We start from the raw sequence: 23,320 nt of genomic DNA, 5'->3' as shown, positions 1-23,320 counted from the left end.
AAGTATATGTGTTTAGTTTCCGGTGGGAACTTTGGACTTACGGATTGGTCCATACTATCAGAGACTTGTATACATGTAGGTCTCTGATAATATCTAGATCGTAGGGTAAATATAGGGTCTGATGACGTCAACGAATCGAATAAGGATATCCGCAATATCCTGTATATAATCTAAAGACTTTAAATACCTCAGCGGAAAGTTCATGACACATTGAAAATGTCTGTATTAGTAATAACGGGTGTATTATATATGGCCATAATAGATAAGCATTTATATGAATTAAACACCATATATAGGCCCTACCCAACCGATCATGGCAAATAATTGGCAGTGACGTATACCCGTCCATGGTCAATATAGGATTGGGGCCACTCATGGTTCACATGTAGGTAGACTGGCCCCCAGTCTCTAAAATATTAAAATCGTAAATAAAATTAAGCTTTAAACTCAAGATTAATAATAATTTTGCACAACAATATGTCACAATAGGTTTTAAAAAGAAAATGAATATCACTTTAATGAAATAAACCATAAAGCATATATATTCTATTTATCGTGGTTCTGTAAGTGCCCTGTATACTGTTTGTGGTTTAGATCCAAAGTTTGAGTCTACGTCATTTCAGGGATGTGATATATTATACGTTCCATCTGTTTACATTCACATCACCAGAAAATATTCATACTACTAAAAACTTACAAAAATAGTCATGTTTTCCAAAAAATTATGTTTCAAATTTTGAACTATTCGCTAGATTTACCATTGACTTATAATGGAAGCCCGTGCTTTTACTAAACGGTAACAACTAAACCTACCGGATATACCACTAACAATGTACAGGTATTTATTTATGGTCTAAATTGATCTATTATTAACAATACCATGGCCCTGGGATGAGCATGAGGCATTTAAACTTTGACACACGGTGTATATAGGCCAATTGAAAAAATAAAATAGATGTCTAGGAGATAATTTGTAGTATCCGGGATGTAAAAATAATTGCTGACAATAATACAATACAATGCGTGTCAGACTTATACATGTATACCAGGCATGAAATAATCGCACTGAAATAGGAAGTACAACTGTGCCTACAATACCCGGAACTAAATTTAGTGTACAGAAAACTGCCATGCACCTATTGAAAAGGTAAATAAACAATTCTGACCTCTATGTAAATCAAAGCCAGTTAACTAGCACGTGATGGCTACGGCGCTATTTGAGTGGCTCGTAGGATTGTCGTGGGTATTTTACAAACTTAGCGAGGCAGGGGTACGATTGTCATTCAGACGACTGCAGCAGGGACTCGCTTCTAGCCCCGAGGCTGTCATCATGGACCCGGAGGTGGGAAAAATATCGAAAAATCTGGTGAAGAGTGTTACAACGGGCGAGGTAAGGAAGATGACTTGAGCATATCTTATTACTGATAGCATGTGTCAATTTGAGGTTATATAAATTTAAGTACCGGTCATCATTGATAACCTGATTGCTTGCGTCTAAGATACATGTGACAATCGGTCATTTGGCACGTGAGACACTGGCCATAGGCATAAACGGAGGCGACGTGTTGGACACTTGATTGTTGACCTACATTTGTGGATATTCTAATATCGTAAATCTTCCGAACTATTGGTATCGTAAGGTTATTTAGGTTACGCAAGCCAATAGACGAGGTTAAATAAGCCTATAATAAACAAAATAAATACATGAATGGACCTTGATGCAACTAATCTATACACAGGTGCTCGGTTTCGGATATTTTAGTAACATGTAGCATTGATTAACAACCACAACACAATAAACAAAGTATTCATACATTTCAGAAATCTTATAAAATTAAAAGTCATGTTTTTTACTTCGATAACGCCAATTTTTATATGATTTCAGATTGTTTATGTTGATTTGTTACTTAAAAGCATATAGTGTTCAGTCAAATTTTATATCAGACAATAATTGCACAGGGGCTCGATTTCGGGTTTTTGAGTAACATATGACATCAGTAAACAACCACAACACTATAAATTAAGTATTCGTATACATTCTAAACCCTTAAAAAAATTGAGGTTATCGATGTATAAACAGATTTTTTATAAGGTTTTAGAATGTATACGAATACTTAATTTATAGTGTTGTGGTTGTTTACTGATGTCATATGTTACCCAAAAACCTGAAACCGAGCCCTGTGAATAATTGATAACAAGTAATTTTATATCGGATGTACAGAAACAGTAATGATCAATACTTTTGATTTTTTTTTTTGATTTTTTTCATGAATTGATTCTTATGAAAGGGAAACTGGCCATGGTTTATATTTAAAATGGATTTAGAGTTAACAAGTAAAGCTCATTAACCGTATTAAGTAATATGTGAAAATGCAATAAAGTATTATGTATTACAAATAAAACTGCAACATCCCATTGAATGTAAGAAAATTTTGGTATGTGACATTGACCAAATGCAACCCATCACAACATGATTAATAGTAGGATGTATGATGGAGCGAAAGTTTGTCTAAGTATTGTTTGAGCCCGGCCAGCTTGGACGGACATTAATTTTCAGAATGACTCGATCCTTCCTATTTACAGATGTTTTGTGACCTTTACACCACTCCAGGTATATACATGCTACAGAAGATGAATTTTAAACCAAATTAAGCTGAGTTGTGGTTAAATTGTCTTTCGGGAAAGTGGAGAGGCTGGGTGGGAATTTCCCTTTAGCCTACTTGTAGGAGGTATACACGGAAAACACCCACTTTGGGAGCAAACTGAGGTCACTAGCTCTAACTGAAGCACAGGCATTTTTCTTCACTCCTATACCAATATCATTTAATTCATGCATCTGTATATACAATATATATAAATTGAGACAAGTATTGAAGGAAACATAAGGTTAAGTCCTGAAGAAAGAAATATTATTAATTCATGTGTTCTAATTTTTCAGAATGTTGCCATAGAAACCTTCTGGAAGACACAGTCATGTGTAATAGTCTTCTTGCGGCGGTTCGGATGACCCTTTTGTCGCCTCTCAGCGAGGCAGATCAGCGCCCTAAAACCTCAGCTTGATGCCATCAACGTTCGGTTGGTAGGTGTCGGCTTAGAGGAATTGGGGCTCGATGACTTCATGAAAGGAGAATTTTTTACCGGAGGTAATTATGAATATATAATCTACTTAATATAAAATTGACCAATACTATTGTTAGGTTGGAATATGATGTTAACTTACATATAAATGACACATTGATCTCTCACAGACGGCTATGATAGGTCAGTTGGTATTGTATCAGACTTGTGCAACATCTGGAGTAGATCCGAGGTGTGTGGTTCGAGCCCTTTTCAGAGTGGTGTGCATTTTTCTTACAGCAGAGCTCACAGACCAACCCATATTGCTTTAGAGTTGTCCAACTCCTTGGAGTGTCTTGGTGATGTTCATGGGTTGTGGGTTGTTGTACTGATGCCCATAGGTTTTTTGTACAGATTATGTCCTTGGGTTGCCGCGGTGATGTTATTTGATGTGTAATGGTGATGTTCTTGTTTTTGTACCGATTATGTCCTTGGGTTGTTGTGATGTCCTTTTAGGGTAATTATTGTACAGGTAAATGTCCTTGGGTTTCTTCACTGCTAATGTCCTTGGATTGTCATGGGAATGTCCTTGGGTGAGGCACTTGGACACTGGATACCTTTCATATGATACAAATGTAATGACATGGCCATCCATGGCCACCAGCTGCTAAAATAAATAAAAAAAATTACCCTAAGTGTAAACCCAAACAATAAATTTGAAACTACTTTTTAAAGTTTAATGATAATATATAGATTCATAGTTTTATAATCATCAATGTATCTGTCTCCTTTCTGATGAGGAGGGCACGCTAGCTCAGTCAGTTAGATTGCTGGCCGTGTAATGTCAGTGGAAGATCTGAGGTGCGTGGTTTAATGCTCCATACCATTGCCGGTTTTTGTTTTTCTGGAATCTGAGAAATTGGCCATGCAGTCTGTGCTATCAAGGGTGCATGTGTTCTTGTGCCAGATACTTTACCCTAATTGCTCTGGATGACATGCCACAGGCCTTTATGTTGTTTAGTGAGGTAGTCACCAACCATATATGCATCACGAGGAGACGCCACCTCGAAATGACCCTGGCTGTTCATGGGTCAATAAACCGAGCAAACAAGCAAAACTTTCTGATTAACCATTTTCAAATCCACTGTACAAGTTTGCCTTTTCCTTTTATATTTTGATATTGTGTTGTTAAAAATCAACTACGTTTTCATTTATTGGTTATGACTGATACAGTATTTGACCCATGATATATCTCAATACAACATGTAAGATTTTATTTTAAGAACGACTAACTTTTCTCTCAGTCTTTAGAAAACTCGCCAAACAATTTAGAATATGTACACACTGCAAACATTGTGTGTGTTGTGTATTTTAGCATGAACCATGATCAATTTGTACATTCTATTATTGGAAATTTAAGGTATACTCGCCTGAATGATTTATGATATTCTGGCCACATAATAAGGAAATAGCTTACCTATATTATTTTATTATGTAGGTACACATAGGTAATACTGTAAGGTTCCTGTGCCTTGGTTTTCATATACTGTAAAAATTATGCAATAAAGTTGTCTATCAGTTAATTCAGATCTGGTCTGGTCTGTAAATTTTAAGAAGCAGAAAATTATTTGATATTTCATAGATATGTAAAATTTGACAAATAGTGTGTTGACAGTTACGAATCAGGATCACATAAAAGTTTTGTATAATCTTAAAGTGACTATAACTGTAGAATTCGTACTCATTAAACACTAATTTTGCAAATGTTTGCAAAAAGTGTTACATGAGAAAGCCGAATGGTGTCAGTTCAGTTGGGTACAAGTGACAAGTCCACACAGTGTTTTGATTATGATCTGTAACTTATCCTCTTTTATATTATAATCCAAGATGGCAGCCAAGTTTTTCCCTATTGCATAGGTCCTTGTTATCCGCAGATAAGCTCACCCCTGACTTTTGTCCATTTTCAGTGCACCCCGGGGCTTATACCCGGTAAAATACGGTATGCATTCTTGTATAGGATCTACCAAATTGTAATGTTACTGTTTTGCACTGATTTAGGTATTTAAAAAACATGACTGCAGACACTTTTACTTTTCGTGATTATGGAAAAAATTTAATGATGTATTTATTTAAGAAAATATTATGTGTGATAAAACTTTCCAACAGTTGCTTTTACAATTATATATAAGTCAGTTTTAAGATTGTTCAGACAAAAGGACAATTAAAGCACAATGCTTGTCCAGCCTGTAGCTATACTCATTTCTAAATGCTAATGCAAATTGTAATCAAGTTGTGTTCCATGCACCAATCAGAATCTGAAGAGTAAATTTACCAAGGTTTGTTATTGTTGTCGAAAGGTCAAAGGTTAGGACTCTGTAGTACTGATATTTACAGAAATTAATGTTGTTTCTGGTTTCAAAAAAAAGTTGTGCTATTAAACGTGAATTAATTCTCTGTAATGTGGTATTTAGAACCATGATATTGTAAATAACATCAAATTAAAACACTTAATTTTTTCGGAAACAACGAAATGTTAATCTGCAGTAATGTATACATTGATAAACCTATTTGTTATCTAGTTTATTCCTTAAATCAGCCACAATAAAGTTCAACCAACAGGATACTTCTTATGATCAAATGTCATGAAAATGATCATCAATGATGTCATACTGTCATACTGAAAAGTCACCCTACTCGTTCATATCAGATTGTTAAAAGGCCACTAGCTTTAAAACATCAGAAGTCTTCAGATTACCTTGTTGCAAAATCAATAGATATATACAAATGTAGCTTCCCATATGGAATGGATATGTATTAGTTGCCATTTACAAATTTCTGCCTCCTTTCAAAAGAATTCTGTTAATATAGGAAAGTTGTTGAATATTGATGCTGATATACCAGGACAATTAAACCACATTTAGTTGTAATTCACTGTGCTGCAACAGACATGGGTGGGCTTTTACCAGACATCGGCTTGATACTTATAAATATGGGCTTATTACAAGACATTGGGCTTATTACCAGACATGGGCTTAATACTAGATATGGGTTTATTACAAGACATTGGGCTTATTTAGTTATTACCTAAGACATGGGCTTAATACTAGATATAGGCTTATTACAAGATTGTGGGCTTATTACCTAAGATATGGGCTTAATACTTATAAATATGGGCTTATTACCAGACATGGGCTTATTACCAGACATGGGCTTATTACCAGACATTGGGCTTATTACCAGACATTGGGCTTATTACCAGACATTGGGCTTCTTACCAGACATGGACTTATTACCAGACATGGGCTTATTACCAGACATGGACTTATTATACCAGACATGGACTTATTATACCAGACATGGGCTTATTACCAGACATGGACTTATTACCAGACATTGGGCTTCTTACCAGACATGGGCTTATTACCAGACATGGGCTTATTACCAGACACAGGCTTATTACAAGACATGGGGTTATTACCAGACATTGGGCTTATTACCAGACATAGGCTTATTACCAGACATTGGGCTTATTACAAGACATTGGGCTTCTTACCAGACATTGGGCTTATTACTTGATATGGGCTTATTACAAGACATTGGGCTTATTATCAGACATGGGCTTAATACTAGATATGTATTAAGCCCATAAATTATTACCAAACATGGGCAGTAATATAGGGGTATTACCAGACATTATTATTGCCAAATCGGGCTTATTACCAAACATTGACTTATTACCAGACATTGGCTTATATCCATAGAAGAAGAAAATGGGCTTGTTTGAAACATATGGTGTACTGTTAGCTAATGACTCATCTTTTAAGGGTACATCGTTTGTTAAAGCAGAGGCCATATTGATTGATGGGTAAATGTTGAAATTGAAATTTTAAACTCATCACAATATTTTCAATTTTTCACTTGCCACAGACTCTAAATTATCATTTGAAATGGAATCCCACAAAAGGTCCTGTATGTTTATGTATTTATGCTCGGAAGCAGATACCAATCTGATTCTGTTGGTAGTATGTCGAGATCTGTCTTTGTGATGTATATATTTTATAGTCATAACAGGAAAATGTATGGACAATAATGTTGGTTAAAAGTTTGTATATCACATATATCTCCCACTGCAATTCACATACCATAGGACAGTAAATATGTTAATTATTCAAGACAACGACATGATAAACTGCTACTTTGTGTAAATATCTGGCATATCAATGAATGTTTTATACATTAGAACTGCATCAGTGCATGGGAACACACGCTACGAGTTGAAAAATTGATTTTGTTCATAATATAAATACTATTAAAATGGAAATGCCATTAATCACATCATCAAAATCAGACATCAGAATTTTTTTTCAAAACTGGATGGATCATGGGGGTGAATAATTGTGTGATATGTAAGACTGCCTGACTGTTAGAGGTGGTTACAATGTGGTTAATTTATCATCTTTATCAGACAATGAGTCACAAGAAATATGATGCATTCCACTGCAGTTTGTGTGGGTGGAGATTTTACTGTCACTGTTGACAGAGTTTTTCTCACAACATTTAAATCATTATTGTAGATAGGGAACATATATTACCCTTTATAGATAAGCTTCATTATTACTGCACACTTCAAAAAATGTAGTCACTGGTAAATGAAAATTGAGCTAACAACCCGACACATTTATTGTTTGTCCGGTTTGCTTATATTGCTGTTAACCGAGACAATGTGGGCTATAAACATTATAATTGTTACAGGATAGGCTGTTTAAACTGACTGGAAACTGGAATATGACTTTATTATAAACTGATCTCAAAACCGATCATAATTCCTGCCCTTCCCATTCTAGATATATATAGGTAATACATGTGCAACCACATGTTTTTTTTCTTCACTCTTAATTGTGTCGTGATTTTTAGCCTGCAATCATTAGATGTTCAGGCAATAATTTCAAATTGCTTTTGGTCCCTTGAAATAACAGATAGATCCTCTAGGCGATTTTTGTCACCAATAAATTTGAAGAACTGCCATTGGATTCAATCTTGATGAACATGAATAGTATGGGGTCTAGTTGTACATGTCACATTTTGAATCTGATTTTTAGCCCACCATCATCAGATGGTGGGCTATTCAAATCGCCCTGCGTCCGTGGTCCGTCGTCCGTCCGTCCGTCCGTCCCTCCCTCCGTCCGTCCGTCCGTCCGTCCGTAAACAATTCTTGTTATCGCTAATCCTCAGAAAGTACGGAAGGGATCTTTCTCAAATTTCATATGTAGGTTCCCCTTCGTGCCTAGTTATGCATATTGCATTTTGGGACCGATCGGAAAACAACATGGCCGACAGGCAGCCATCTTGGATTTTGACAATTGAAGTTTGTTATCGCTAATCCTCAGAAAGTACTGAAGGGATCTTTCTCAAATTTCATCTGTAGGTTCCCCTTGGTGCCTAGTTATGCATATTGCATTTTGGGACCGATCGGAAAACAACATGGCCGACAGGCAGCCATCTTGGATTTTGACCATTGAAGTTTGTTATCGCTATTTCTGAGAAAGTACTGAAGGGATCTTTCTCAAATTTCATATGTGGGTTTCCCTTGGTGCCTAGTTATGCGTATTGCATTTTGGGACCGATCGGAAAACAACATGGCCGACAGGCAGCCATCTTGGATTTTGACCATTGAAGTTTGTTATCGCTATTTCTGAGAAAGTACTGAAGGGATATTTCTCAAATTTCATATGTGGGTTCCCCTTGGTGCTTAGTTATGCATATTGCATTTTGGGATTGATCGGAAAACAACATGGCCGACAGGCGGCCATCTTGGATTTTGACCATTGAAGTTTGTTATCGCTATTTCTGAGAAAGTACTGAAGGGATCTTTCTTAAATTTCATATGTTGGTTTCCCTTGGTGCCTAGTTATGCATATTGCATTTTGGGATTGATCAGAAAACAACATGGCCGACAGGCAGCCATCTTGGATTTTGACCATTGAAGTTTGTTATCGCTATTTCTGAGAAAGTACAGAAGGGATCTTTCTCAAATTTCATATGTAGGTTCCCCTTGGTGCCTTGTTATGCATATTGCATTTTGGGACCGATCGGAAAACAACCTAGCCGACAGGCAGCCATCTTGGATTTTGACAATTGAAGTTTGTTATCGCTATTTCTGAGAAAGTACCGAAGGGATCTTTCTCAAATTTCATATGTAGGTTCCCCTTGGTGCCTAGTTATGCATATTGCATTTTGAGACCAATCAGAAAACAACATGGCCGACAGGCAGCCATCTTGGATTTTGACAATTGAAGTTTGTTATCGCTATTTCTGAAAAAGTACTGAAGGGATCATTCTCAAATTTCATATGAAGGTTTCCCTTGGTGCCTAGTTATGCATATTGCATTTTGAGACCAATCAGAAAACAACATGGCCGACAGGCAGTCATCTTGGATTTTGACAATTGAAGTTTGTTATCGCTAATTCTCAGAAAGCACTGAAGGGATCTTCCTGAAATTTCATATGTAGGTTCCCCTTCGTGCCTAGTTATGCATATTGCATTTTGAGACCAATCGGAAAACAACATGGCCGACAGGCAGCCATCTTGGATTTTGACAATTGAAGTTTGTTATCGCTATTTCTCAGAAAGTACTGAAGGAATCTTTCTCAAATTCCATATATAGGTTCCCCTTGGTGCCTAAATCTTAAATTTTATATATAGGTTTCCCTTGTTTGAAAAGTACTAGAGGTTTCTTCTGAATTTACACAGATTAGTAAGACTTAGAAGAAGAGAAAAGTAGAGAAAAGATCAATCTGACATGGAACCTATGAAGAACATTCAATGGTGGGCGCCAAGATCCCTCTGGGATCTCTTGTATATTCATGATGGCAGCCATTGCAGCCTGGTTTTTGACACATGAAGTACATCTGTGTGATCAGCAGCAATTTTGGATTTGGCAGATGTTATTTCTGCAATTTTACAGTAATTTTCTTGAAATTTAATTCCAGTGCAGGGTTTTTACAGAGCACAATTTGAGCTTGATCAGATATTCAAGATGGCCACCAAAGGCCATTTTGAATTTTGATATTTGAACTTTGTTACTGTTAATTCGCAAGAAGTACAACTGTACTGAATAAGTGTTTTTAGCCCATTATCATTAGATGATGTGCTATCCAAATTGCTCTATATCTGTAGTCTGTCGTCCGTCCTTAAACAATTCTTGTTATCGCTATTTCTTGTGAAGTGCTGGCAGGATTTTTCTCAAACTCATCTAGTGGTTGCCCTAATTGGTCCCTTTAAGTTGTGCATTCAATTTTAAGTCTGCATGGTTAGGAAAACAAAATGGCCATGTACTGGGCGGATATTTCTCAAACTTCTCATGTAGGTTCCGCTGGACCCTAGTTGTGCCCTTTCAATTTTGAGCCTGTTTGGGAATTTTGTTTCTTCTTACATCTTTCTTAGATTCATAGGAAGGTTTTCCTTGATATCAAATTGAATTGGATGATTAAAAGGAAAAGAGGAAAAGGGAACTTATATAAAAGAAGATCATTCAATGGTGGGTGCCCAAAGATTCTCTTGGAATATCTTGTTCAAAATGTAGAGGATATATATATGCTCACTCAGTATGAGACATGAGTCTGGTGGAACAAGGGCATTTTGTATTTCGATATATCTTCTTGTTACATTTTACTTTTCAAATAATTAGGTTGAATGGCAGATCCACTTTAAAAGGAAAACTCCATATAACAGTTGAATGAGTTTTAGAATTGTAATCATCAAAAGATAGCTGATTACATTCATGTATTTGCTTACATCCTAGAATCATTAAAGTTAATTAATGCTGGTCAAGGATCTCTCCTGTTTATGAAATAAAATGTATTAACGATTTTGTAATTAGATTCTGTAATCCAGATTAATGAGAAAACAGATTTTAATTTTACATGTTACCCGGTAAGTCTCTAACTTATAGTGGTATTTTAAAGTTACACCTAGAATAACAAGATTTAGCACCAAGGACCTCCATCATAATTTTATATTTTGATTTAACCCTGTATAGAAAGCCAATGTAATGATACTCAACACCATATTTATGTGACCCCAATCTACCACCTGAACAGACTCCCTGACCCAGTGACAATAACGTGTCGGGTTAATGTCCCTGTGGCGTGATAAAGGATTACGATAATCAGGTTATATACTCCAAACTCGAGTGTCATCTGTGAATTGTGTAAGTGACATCATGGTAGACCACCTCCTTAAATTGTCTCACCTATAACATGTAAATCATTATCAGGTTTCAAATAAAATGAAGCTTTTGCTTTCAGTTGTGGTTAAGTACATTTCTTTGTAGTGTATTGTTACAGGCATGACTGAAAGTTAAAAAACCCACTTAAGTATTCATGTGGAAAGAGCGCGGTATGCCCTCAGCTCTCCTTCATTTCACAATTATTTGTGTATTGTATTTTTTTACTTTAGAAAGTTTACCATATATATAACCATAAAAACCCATGCATCTCAGCTGAACCTGATCCTGTAGGCCTCCTCTTTACCTGTCTGACTGTATTTGTTTTCTCAGATACCTGCGAGACAGGGATAGAACCTTCTCTATATATATACATGTACCTGTATTGCTTATTTATAAGGCCACCTTGTTTTCTCCTATGCATTTGGGTGAAGAATTAGGGCCATAACTCTATAATTGAATGAAACCTGTCATAAAATGTGCTCTCAATTAAACTTAACAGATACCACTCTATAGATCTATTGATAATGTTCTATCTCCCATCTGTGTAATTTGAGATAAACATTAAGATCATATAATAAGGAATTATAGGATGTATTTATTGAAAGAATATTTACTTTTAATTGTGTCAAGGGCAGACAACTAATTTGATTATATCAAAGGGAGATAAATGATTCAATTCATCAAAGGGAGAACACTAGTTGGTATTAAAGGGAGGTAACTAATTAAATTTATCAAGGGAGATAACTATTTTGTTGTATCAAAGGAATATCCTGATTAGAGTGTTTCAGAATAATATCAATATTTAAATTTTATCAGTGGAGATATCTGTCTTCGTTGAGTCCAAAGGGAGATACATGTAGCTTAATTTTTGTTTCCTCAAATGGAGATGACTTAATTGATTGTATCAAAGGGAGAAAACTACTGAAATTTATCAAGGGAGATGACTTATTCCATTTTATCAAAAGGAGATAACTGAGTATATAGTATAGTATCAAAGGGAGATAAATAATTCATTTTTGTCAAAGGGAGATAACTAGTTTAATTTCATCAAGAAGGTTGGTTTTGTATTTGATTGAAATACACCAAACAAATTTACAGATTCAAAAAACTTGCAATTGGTACCTAAAATGTGATTATAAAGACAAATAATTGATGATACAAAAGAAGTAGGCTTTGAAGTTTTTATACGATTTTGAATTTTGTAGCATATTTTGTTGTACATGTATATGTAACACCATATAGTTAAAGCTAGCATCAGTGAAAATGACATCAGAAGTATAATATGTGATGATATAATTACAGGTATATTCATATGCTCACAATTGATTTGAACTCATCGATAATCTTTTCATTCTATTTTCAGATTTATTTCTAGATTTAAAGAAGCAATGCTATAAAGATTTAGGATTTAAAAGGTAGGTACACAATACAAATTTAACGAATGATTTCTGTAAAATCTTATATTTGTTTTTTCTATTTCCTTGTACCATCTTTATATTAAGTGATCTGTACATTAACTGTACATTTTCTTAGTTTTCTGATTTGTTAAGATTGTTAACTGTACTTGAGTTTTATGATTTGTTAAGATTGTTAACTGTACTTGAGTTTTCTGATTTGATAAGATTGTTAACTGTATTTGGGTAAGATATATTGTACAGTAAGCCTATATTTGGTTCATTATAATTAATAGCTCATTAGCTGAAAAAAAAATCATACCTTTTTTGAATGCATAATTGATAATCTGTATTTAGATGTTTGTTTTTATATCTCTGGATGTTATTTTGAATTTTTTGAGTCAATTGTAAATTGGTTTTGGATAGGTCAAATGTACGTACAGTAGTCATTGGAAAGATCAAATATTTTTGATAATGTGTAACTTCTCTGCAACAAAAATTAGTTAAAAGTAATTTTCACTTCATTGTTTTCATTGTACACAAGTATATATTATGTGTTTTGCTTTACATATATTCTTCAGACTCAACTATTTTAGCCTTTTCCCTGCTATCTTTGGCTTATGTGTTTTGTTTTACACATATTTTTCAGACTCAACTTTTTTAGCCTTTTCCCTGCCATTTTTGCCAAAGTTTCTCGAGATGCTATGGACAAGGTAAGGATTGGACTATAACTAGTACTGTATATACCTAGAGGATATATCTATGTAAATCATCTCTAATCAGAGAGCTATTTGATAGTAATATTGCTGAAAGGAATACGAGTACTGATGTATATGGTATATATGTATACCCTGTGTTCCTGATCTGAGATCCAGATAAATAAGTTACAAAAGTTAACATAGAGTTCATGCACCAGTCAATACTGATGCCGTTAGATGGTATGTTAGTTAGATGGTATGTTCGTTAGATGGTATGTTCGTTAGATGGTATGTCCGTTAGATGGTATGTTCGTTAGATGGTATGTCCGTTAGATGGTATGTCCGTTAGATGGTATGTCCGTTAGATGGTATGTTCGTTAGATGGTATGTCCGTTGGATGGTATGTCCGTTGGATGGTATGTTCGTTAGATGGTATGTCCGTTAGATGGTATGTCCGTTGGATGGTTTGTCCGTTAGATGGTATGTCCGTTAGATGGTATGTCCGTTGGATGGTATGTTCGTTAGATGGTATGTCCGTTAGATGGTATGTTCATTAGATGGTATGTTCGTTAGATGGTATGTTCATTAGATGGTATGTTCGTTAGATGGTATGTTCGATTCATTATTACCAACACCATCTATGATCTTTGGTGTGGTGTAGTATAACCCATCAGATATCAGATGTGTTGATCGGCTTATTTTACCCTCCACAGTAAGGAGGATGGGGTTATACTGGAATCAGCCTGTCTGTCCATTCCACTTACTTCTCCAAGGATTTATAATGCTTGAATTTCAATGAAATAAATTGCACTCATGTTATAATCATGACCTGTTCTTGAGTCTCCCTGACAGCCATTAAGTTTATATTTGTGTTTATCAAAGGTTAATTCCGTATTGTGGTATTGCATGCTTACCCTTCCGGAACACCTGGTCTTGTTCTCCTTTTACTGGTACAAAGAGATCCATGTTATTTTACCTGAGATTGTGTAATCAGTTTTTATTTAGATTTATGATTTTGTGCGGTATAACCTGTTTCGACTGTCGGATGGTTTTACCCAATTGTAATGGTATCTACATTAAATATGCATCTGGTAATAGAGACAGACATGTTTTAAAACAGTTGTAATCAATACAAATTGGTGTCTGGGAACAATTATTACATGGTGGTTACTTGTGAAGATTGAAGCAGACATGTATTATCTATCGGAGAAGCTCTGTTCTACTTGAGTGTTGATAGCTGGTGTGGCTCGCTATAGTCCCTAATGATCACGATTTGGCCTTGTCCCACTTGTGCCAGTGTTTACACATCTTGACAGGGTATTGACCACTAACACATGTCATTACAGATATCCCATACTTCACTGTATAGAACACCCTGTAGATACATATTGACCACAATACTGTTACCTTTGTACAGGGAAGTCCTTATCTCATGGGGATTATCTTCTATAATAATATCAGCTCCAAGTAAGCGACTCGTCCATGGAGAACTTGTCTGCAAAACATTATATACTTAAGTAACAAGTCATATTTAAAACTCAGATTTTCTGAAATTTTGAAGTTAAGAATCTATTTTTGGTGTTTCTTGCATCATATATTGAAAGTTTTATTATAAAAGGTTTTTAAGTCTTCTTGGTGAAAATTGTTGGAAGTATACGTAGAGATATATACAGTCTAGACCAAGTGCACCAGGTATCTCAGAAGGCTTATAATAATAAGAGCAATTACTTCAGAGTTCTTATCCTGGTCTATGACCATATTTACAGACTCTATCAGTATAGATAAATTGGAATTCAAACTTTTCCAAGGGTATTTAACTCTATGAGTTTTCCTTCTATTTATGTCAGCTTATATTTTAAGGTCTAAAATCTTGAGATTTGTTTACCCTCCGTAGAATTCTAAGTTCAATTAGAAATAACTCTTGGGGACCAGATATCAGCTTGCAGTGGTTATAATAATCACTGGTCCTTAAGTCCCACTTACAATACTTATATACACCCTATATACTATGTGTAAAGGTATTTTCACAGGTAAAGATTGTGTTCATAAATCACCTGTAATACAGATATGCATGGTGTTGTCGTTGAAAGTGCTTGTTATATTCCCCAGCACTCTCCTGACTTAATTAAATTATTTTGAACAAGTACAGTAAACAATATGCATCCCCTCTTGCACATGTATGTATATCTTTGCACTTTTATGAGCAAGCAGGTAATCTCCACACTAAGACTTTCTCTGTCTCGATGGTAAAACTTTCTGTCTCGATGGTAAAACTTTCTCTGTCTCCATGGTAAAACTTTCTCTGTCTCCATGGTAAAACTTTCTCTGTTTCCATGGTAAAACTCTGTCTCCGTGGTAAAACTTTCTCTGTCTCCATGGTAAAACTTCCTCTTTCTCAACCATAGAACTTTCTCTGTTTCTATGATAAAATTTCCTCTGTCTCCATGGTAAAACTTTGTCTCCATGGTAAAACTTCCTCTGTCTCCATGGTAAAACGTCTCCATGTTAAAATTTCTCTCTCCATTGTAAATCTTTCTTTGTCTCCATGGTAAAACTTCTCTGCCTCCATGGCAAAACTTCTCTGTCTCCATGGTCAAACTTTCTCTGTCTCCATGGTCAAACCTCTCTGTCTCCATGGTCAAACCTCTCTGTCTCCATGGTCAAATGTCTCTGTCTCCATGGTCAAATGTCTCTGTCTCCGTGGTCAAATGTCTCTGTCTCCATGGTCAAACTCCTTCTGTCTCATAATGGTAAACTCCCTGTGTTTCCATGGTCAAACTCCTTCTGTCTCCATGGTCAAACTTCGCTGTCTCCATGGCAAACCTCCTTTTATCTCCATAATAAAACTATCTGCGTTTCTGTGGTTCAATTTCTTCTCCCCCATGGTAAATCTGTCTCTGTCTCCATGGTAAAACTTCTTCTGTCTCCATTTTGGTGATGGTAGCTAGAATACCCTTTACAATTATAAAGCACTGGAGCCATTACACTAGTAAAAGCTTTCAATTTTCACCGAAGCGGTCAAGTCAATCATCTGGGAAATTAGCAGCAAAATATATAGATGTTTGTATGTGTGTATGTATGAATTTAACCAGCTATACAGTAATATGTGTGTCAAATCTGTTGAGTTATTTTTTTCCTCTGTGCAAAACAGAAACACAATTTTGATCAGATACCAGCTGGTTACTGCTTTAAGTATTTTGAGGCTGCGGCTGGAGTGTAATGTCAGCTATTACTCCTTTCAAAACTTGTATGCAAGCTAGACTAGTATTTGCATAAACATGTACGATGAAAATGCATCTGCATCATATTGACTTTTATAATCCTCTGTGGTTTTGAGGAAAGGGGATTCAGCAAGCAGCCTGTAGTTGAAACCTGCTTGGTATCTCAGAAATGTTGGCGCCAGGACAATGTATACAGCCGTTCCGAGTACAGGAGATGTCTTTTTCCATTTATCAGTCTAGCTGCCTTATGTGACATTTTACTTTTTCTTGATACCATCTTGTCCTGAGTTGTGTGAATTATACATGGTAATTTTGTAGGTACACAGATGTTTAAGCATCGTACACAGAATCATGAAAAAGTATGGCAGCCCACAAGTACACTGTATCAAATACATATGTCCCGAATTACAAAATATCTCAGGATCCCCACAACTAATTTAACTCTGTATCCTGTACAGTATAGTGAAACATCTGTCCTTTCCTGTACAGTATAGTGAAACATCTGTCCTATCCTGTACAGTATAGTGAAACATCTGTCCTATCCTGTACAGTATAGTGAAACATCTGTCCTATCCTGTACGGTATAGTGAAACATCTGTCCTATCCTGTACAGTATAGTGAAACGTCTGTCCTATCCTGTACAGTAGAGTGAAACATCTGTCCTATCCTGTACAGTATAGTGAAACATCTGTCCTATTATGTACAGTAGAGTGAAACATCTGTCCTATCCTGTACAGTATAGTGAAACATCTGTCCTATCCTGTACAGTATAGTGAAACATCTGTCCTATCCTGTACAGTATAGTGAAACATCTGTCCTATCCTGTATGGTATAGTGAAACATCTGTCCTATCCTGTACAGTATAGTGAAACGTCTGTCCTATCCTGTACAGTAGAGTGAAACATCTGTCCTATCCTGTACAGTATAGTGAAACATCTGTCCTATTATGTACAGTAGAGTGAAACATCTGTCCTATCCTGTACAGTATAGTGAAACATCTGTCCTATCCTGTACAGTAGAGTGAAACATCTGTCCTATCCTGTACATACAGTATAGCGAAACATCTGACCTATCCTGTACAGTATAGTGAAACATCTGTCCTATCCTGTACAGTATAGTGAAACATCTGTCCTATCCTGTACAGTATAGTGAAACATCTGTCCTATCATGTACAGTATAGTGAAACATCTGTCCTATCATGTACAGTATAGTGAAACATCTGTCCTATCTGTACAGTATAGTGAAACATCTGTCCTATCCTGTACGGTATAGTGAAACGTCTGACCTATCCTGTACAGTATAGTAAAACATCTGTCCTATCCTGTACAGTATAGTAAAACATCTGTCCTATCCTGTACAGTAGAGTGAAACATCTGTCCTATCCTGTACAGTATAGTAAAACATCTGTCCTATCTGTACAGTATAGTGAAACATCTGTCCTATCCTGTACAGTATAGTGAAACATCTGTCCTATCCTGTACGGTGTAGTGAAACATCTGTCCTATCCTGTACGGTATAGTGAAACATCTGTCCTATCCTGTACAGTATAGTGAAACATCTGTCCTATCCTGTACAGTATAGTGAAACATCTGTCCTATCCTGTACAGTATAGTGAAACATCTGTCCTATCCTGTACAGTATAGTGAAACATCTGTCCTATCCTGTACAGTATAGTGAAACATCTGTCCTATCCTGTACGGTATAGTGAAACATCTGTCCTATCCTGTACGGTATAGTGAAACATCTGTCCTATCCTGTACAGTATAGTGAAACATCTGTCCTATCCTGTACAGTATAGTGAAACATCTGTCCTATCCTGTACACTAGAGTGAAACATCTGTCCTATCCTGTACACTAGAGTGAAACATCTGTCCTATCCTGTACGCTATAGTGAAACATCTGTCCTATCCTGTACGGTATAGTGAAACATCTGTCCTATCCTGTATAGTATAGTGAAACATCTGTCGTATATCCTGTACAGTTTAGTGAAATATCTGTCCTATCCTGTACAGTATAGTGAAACATCTGTCCTATCCTGTACAGTATAGTGAAACATCTGTCCTATCCTGTACAGTAGAGTGAAACATCTGTCCTATCCTGTACAGTATAGTGAAACATCTGTCCTATCCTGTACAGTAGAGTGAAACATCTGTCCTATCCTGTACGGTATAGTGAAACATCTGTCCTATCCTGTACGGTATAGTGAAACATCTGTCCTATCCTGTACAGTATAGTGAAACATCTGTCCTATCCTGTACAGTATAGAGAAACATCTGGACTCAGTTTCATCAATTTCCCCTTCAATTCTGTAATGGTTTCCCATGGAAAATTTTAAGGTAAGGGAAGTTGGTGAAACCAGGTGCCTGGTTGGATTTTGGTGGTCACATTTCAAACTTAGGTTAAAGAGGAAAAGGTACTTGAAAATTTTTCAAATAAAAAGTTTTGGTGCAACTCCTGAACCCCTTATGATTAACAGATACATTATGATTCATAATATTTTAAACATTGATGACATCAAGTTATAAATATGATTCAACTTTGGCGGATATTAGTCAGTGTTAAATGGTTAATTGTTTGAAAGGTCACTGTATCCCCATTGTGGTTCATATTTAATTTTGAGATAATATTCAAGTTTTTTTATTCAATATAAGGTCACCCCCTGCAGTTCTTGTTTTTTGTGTATGTATGCAGGTCCCTTGGGCCTTTTGAAAATAGATCTTATTGTATGTGCAAAGTCTGAAATACACACCATTGAAATAATTTCTATTAAGAACCAATATTGTGACACGATCATTTGTAATGAATTCCTAGTGACAGAAAAAAAAGTTCTTTATTTTGTATGGTGCCATAATTGCAGTACATCAAGCAGATGGCATTTTAAGTGCAGAAATGGTCTGGAAGCTATAAGTATTGAGGAATAATCAATTCAGATCCACCGTAGCTTTGCTATCAGTCGTACAGTTGTTCTGTAGTCATTACCTTTACTGGTGTCCATAATTGATATTCTCGTTCTGTCCATTATAACAGCTTTGTTACTACATATGTATATATATGTGTGGTATCCAGGGCTTAAATGCTAAAAGTCATGTCTATTATAAAACACACAGGGACTTAATGACACAAAATCCCAACCCAACATATATATTGTATTAATGAACAATTTAGATATGTTCTTTGGAGCTGTGACTAGTCCCTGTGGTTTTGTACATACCACACATACTATTGATTTATACAGAAGAGCGAGGGGGATGACAACATAAAAAGCATGTTAATAGCTGAGGACAACATCAGTTGAGTCATTATTCCTTGTATGTAAAATAATTACTGGTACATATTTGATATTTATAAGTATTGCATGGCCATGTAATTATAACTGCTTCTTCCTGAAAATTACTGGTAATAGCGCTAGCGCCCACGATGCTCCTTATTGATAAGGATGCTATTTTTAAACACCGTCGACAGCATTTAAAATGGTATAGATATATATCTTAAAACCAAAAAATGAAAACAATTGATAATATACTACAGTTCTCTGAAATATTAATATTAAATAACCGATTTTTAAACAGAAAGTTTCCACAAAATATAGAGGCGGAGCATGGTAAGATTAATTCATACAGATGAAATATTAATTTGTTTACTTCAAATTTTAAAGGGAATTAAAGCTCAAATTTTAAAGGTGGTAATAGCATATTTAACTATTTTGTATAAGAACATACAGATGTCTCTAATGTTTTTAATTGATCATATACAATTACTCTTTGTCTCAAAAATTCTAGAATCTTTAAGGCAGAGTTACCAGGATATAAAGCGTCTATCAAAATGGACTTAGATAAAATTTCCACTCATATTTAAAGAACTGATGAATTATAGAACAATATTTATCCCATAATAAACCGGGGAAGGGGTTAAATGCTTAAAAACATTAATGAAATAAGATCCAGTTATCATTATAAATTTTGGTAAATAATCTATTTGAAGAAAGCAACAAATTAAGAGGGATGCTTGATGATAGTTTCAGGATGTAAGATTACAACTCACTAGACCTGTAGGTTATATATACATAGGTGTTTACTGGTCCATGTCACAACACACCGATATAAAACATCAAAATCGGAATCAAATTTCATTCAGTAAAAAGGTCAATGATTGAATGATTTCATGTTATCTTAAATAGACCTTGTTTGTCACATACCTTTGATATACATATAGGTAATATTGATGGTGACCTCAAGAACTGTTTTTTTTTTTTTATAATTCATTTTTTATTTTGAAATCATGGTGTATAATACATATACATGTATAATCACATACACATAACACACAGCGACAGTATTACATTAATGTTCATATTTTTACAATTGCATTCTCATTCACTCAAAGAGTACGTAATATATATTCCTACATACAAACATATATCCTCACATACAACATTTTAAAACTTATTCATTGTATCAATATTCATATTCATTTATTGTTTCATTTACACCCATACACCCATGCATACATACTAGTATATCCACTCTCACACTGAAACATAACATATTTAAGAGAAAGGAAGAAGGGAAGGAGGAGGAAAAAAAGAAAAAAAGTGGTGATAGAAACAAGGAGAATAGTTGCGGTTAATTTGAATACATGTACAAAGAGAAAATTATTTATTTCTGTAGAGAGATAGAAATTAAAAAGAGTTTCCTTTAGGGTAGAGATGTGGGGAGTAATATTCATAGTGGCATAGGTTTAGTTACAAATAGAATATAATAGTGTTTGTAAACTGTCAGGAATAAGTTTTGGCTATTAAATATCAAGACAAATAAGGTTTTTCCATTTACACCAAGTATTCGCGAATTTTGCTTTGAAAATATCATTCTGACCGTTTGATATGAATTTCTGCGTATTGTAGTAATCTTTTATGTTGTTTGCCAATGCGTTGACATTTAAGGATTTATTAAGACACCTCGTTCTATAAATGTATTGTTTGATGATAAGAATTACTATATTATCAACTGTTGCATTAATACTATTGTTTGTGAGTCCAAAAAGAAAAGACTGTTTATTTATTGCAAAAGGAATATAGAGTGCATCTACCAGTGATTCAAAATTTTGTAATAGATTTTGCACTTCCTGGCATTCCCACATCAAGTGAATTATTGTTTCTCTTTCAGAGTTACAGAAAGTGCACATAGGGCTATTTACTATACCATATTTAAACAAATTAGAATTGGTGGTAAGAATATAATGAGATATGCGATATTGAAGCCATTGAAGTTTAGTATTTTTTGTTACTTTACGTGGAATATTGTATATTTTACTCCATTCTCCTTCTTCAAATAAGAGCTGTTCATTCCATTTTGATTTGCCAGTAGCAACAGTGTCTGTTTTATTGAAAATATTATAAAAGAGTTTTGAATCACTGATACTTGAGAGAAAACACTGTATATTAGGAGGTAGCAAAGGGCGAATAACTGGTGGGATATTTTGGGGTAGAGGATCTGGCAGACATTTCCGAACTGCAGATATTAATCCTTGGACCTGAAGAAAATTTGTATGTAATTGATATCTTTGTGAAAGTTCTTCAAATGAATAGAAAGTTATGTCCTCTGAAATCTTTAGAAGGTCTGCAAATGTATGTATTCCTGATTTATACCATGATTTATAGAACACAGGTTTACCAGCAACAGTTATGTCCTTATTATGCCAAATGCACTTAGTCAAAAATGAATTTTGTTGGGGTTCTTTAATTTCCTTAGAGTTAGTCAATTTATACCAGGCATGAAAAACGTCCTTCCAAAAATTATTAGTACATAATTTACCACAGTGAGATATATATTCCCCACCAATATTTAATAGAAGATCCACATCAAAATTCTCTTTTAAGATATATTTCCATTTCCCTTCAGTGTTATACAGTCTTCTGACCCACCCCAATTTAAGAGAGTTTATAAATGCATATAAATTTATCATTTTCAAACCTCCTTTACAATGGTCTTGAACAACAATGCTTCTTTTAACTTTGTCAGTTTTACTATCCCATAAAAATTCGAATAATAATGAGTTTATTTCCTTTATCACCTTTTCACTTGGGTTAGGAAGAGATATGAATAAGTGGTTAAATTGGGATATCATTAATGACTTGATGATGTGGATCTTGCCAATAGGAGTAAGTTTTCTTTTTTTCCATGTTTTGATTAAACTTTTTAATTTGACTATTTTCTTATCAAAATTCAGTTTAGGGATGTTTTCTAGGTTCACATCGAATTCAATACCAAGCAATGTAAATTTACTTTTTCCCCAATTAAGATTGTATTCTGTATCAAGAACTGTTAATATTGAATTTCAAGAGGAACACTGAGAATGTGACTTTAGATTACAGAAGATTCCTTAAGCTGGACTACTGTGTAATATCATGATAAGAACGGTAATACAAGATTGTACTGGTTGATTTACAATGTAATATCAACAGGTTTCAAAGGTTTGATGAATAATTTCACCTGCATGTACAGGTGTGTGATGGTATCTAATTATGTAGCATGTTGGTGACATTTTAAAATGGCTGCCTGATGTATAGAAATCTATATACCTGATAAAATTGTATCGAAATAATTAACATGCAATGTCAGTAATCAGACACCTGCCAGATTTAAACTACACCCTCCGTGTTTGAAATGGAGATATTAGTTATGTCATTACAGTATTCTACCTTTAAAAAGTGCAGTTTTACTTGC

The 23,320-nt window shown here is 35.0% G+C and overlaps 1 protein-coding gene across 1 annotated transcript in view; it reads left to right on the top strand.

Moving 5' to 3' along the window:
• The first annotated feature begins 1,137 nt into the window (after positions 1 to 1,137).
• Positions 1,138 to 23,320, top strand: part of LOC117345148 (prostamide/prostaglandin F synthase-like) — a 28,812-nt gene continuing 6,629 nt past the window's right edge. The window contains exons 1-4 of the mRNA XM_033908141.1: positions 1,138 to 1,390; positions 2,939 to 3,143; positions 12,649 to 12,700; positions 13,329 to 13,392. Of these exons, the coding sequence (XP_033764032.1) occupies positions 3,119 to 3,143; positions 12,649 to 12,700; positions 13,329 to 13,392 (141 nt within the window). The 5' untranslated portion in view covers positions 1,138 to 1,390; positions 2,939 to 3,118. The remainder of the gene's footprint in view (positions 1,391 to 2,938; positions 3,144 to 12,648; positions 12,701 to 13,328; positions 13,393 to 23,320) is intronic.

This window comes from Pecten maximus, chromosome 16 (assembly GCF_902652985.1).
Source record: "Pecten maximus chromosome 16, xPecMax1.1, whole genome shotgun sequence".
In the NCBI taxonomy this organism is placed as follows: Eukaryota; Metazoa; Mollusca; class Bivalvia; order Pectinida; family Pectinidae; genus Pecten; species Pecten maximus.
This window is presented reverse-complemented; position numbering and strand designations above follow the sequence as displayed.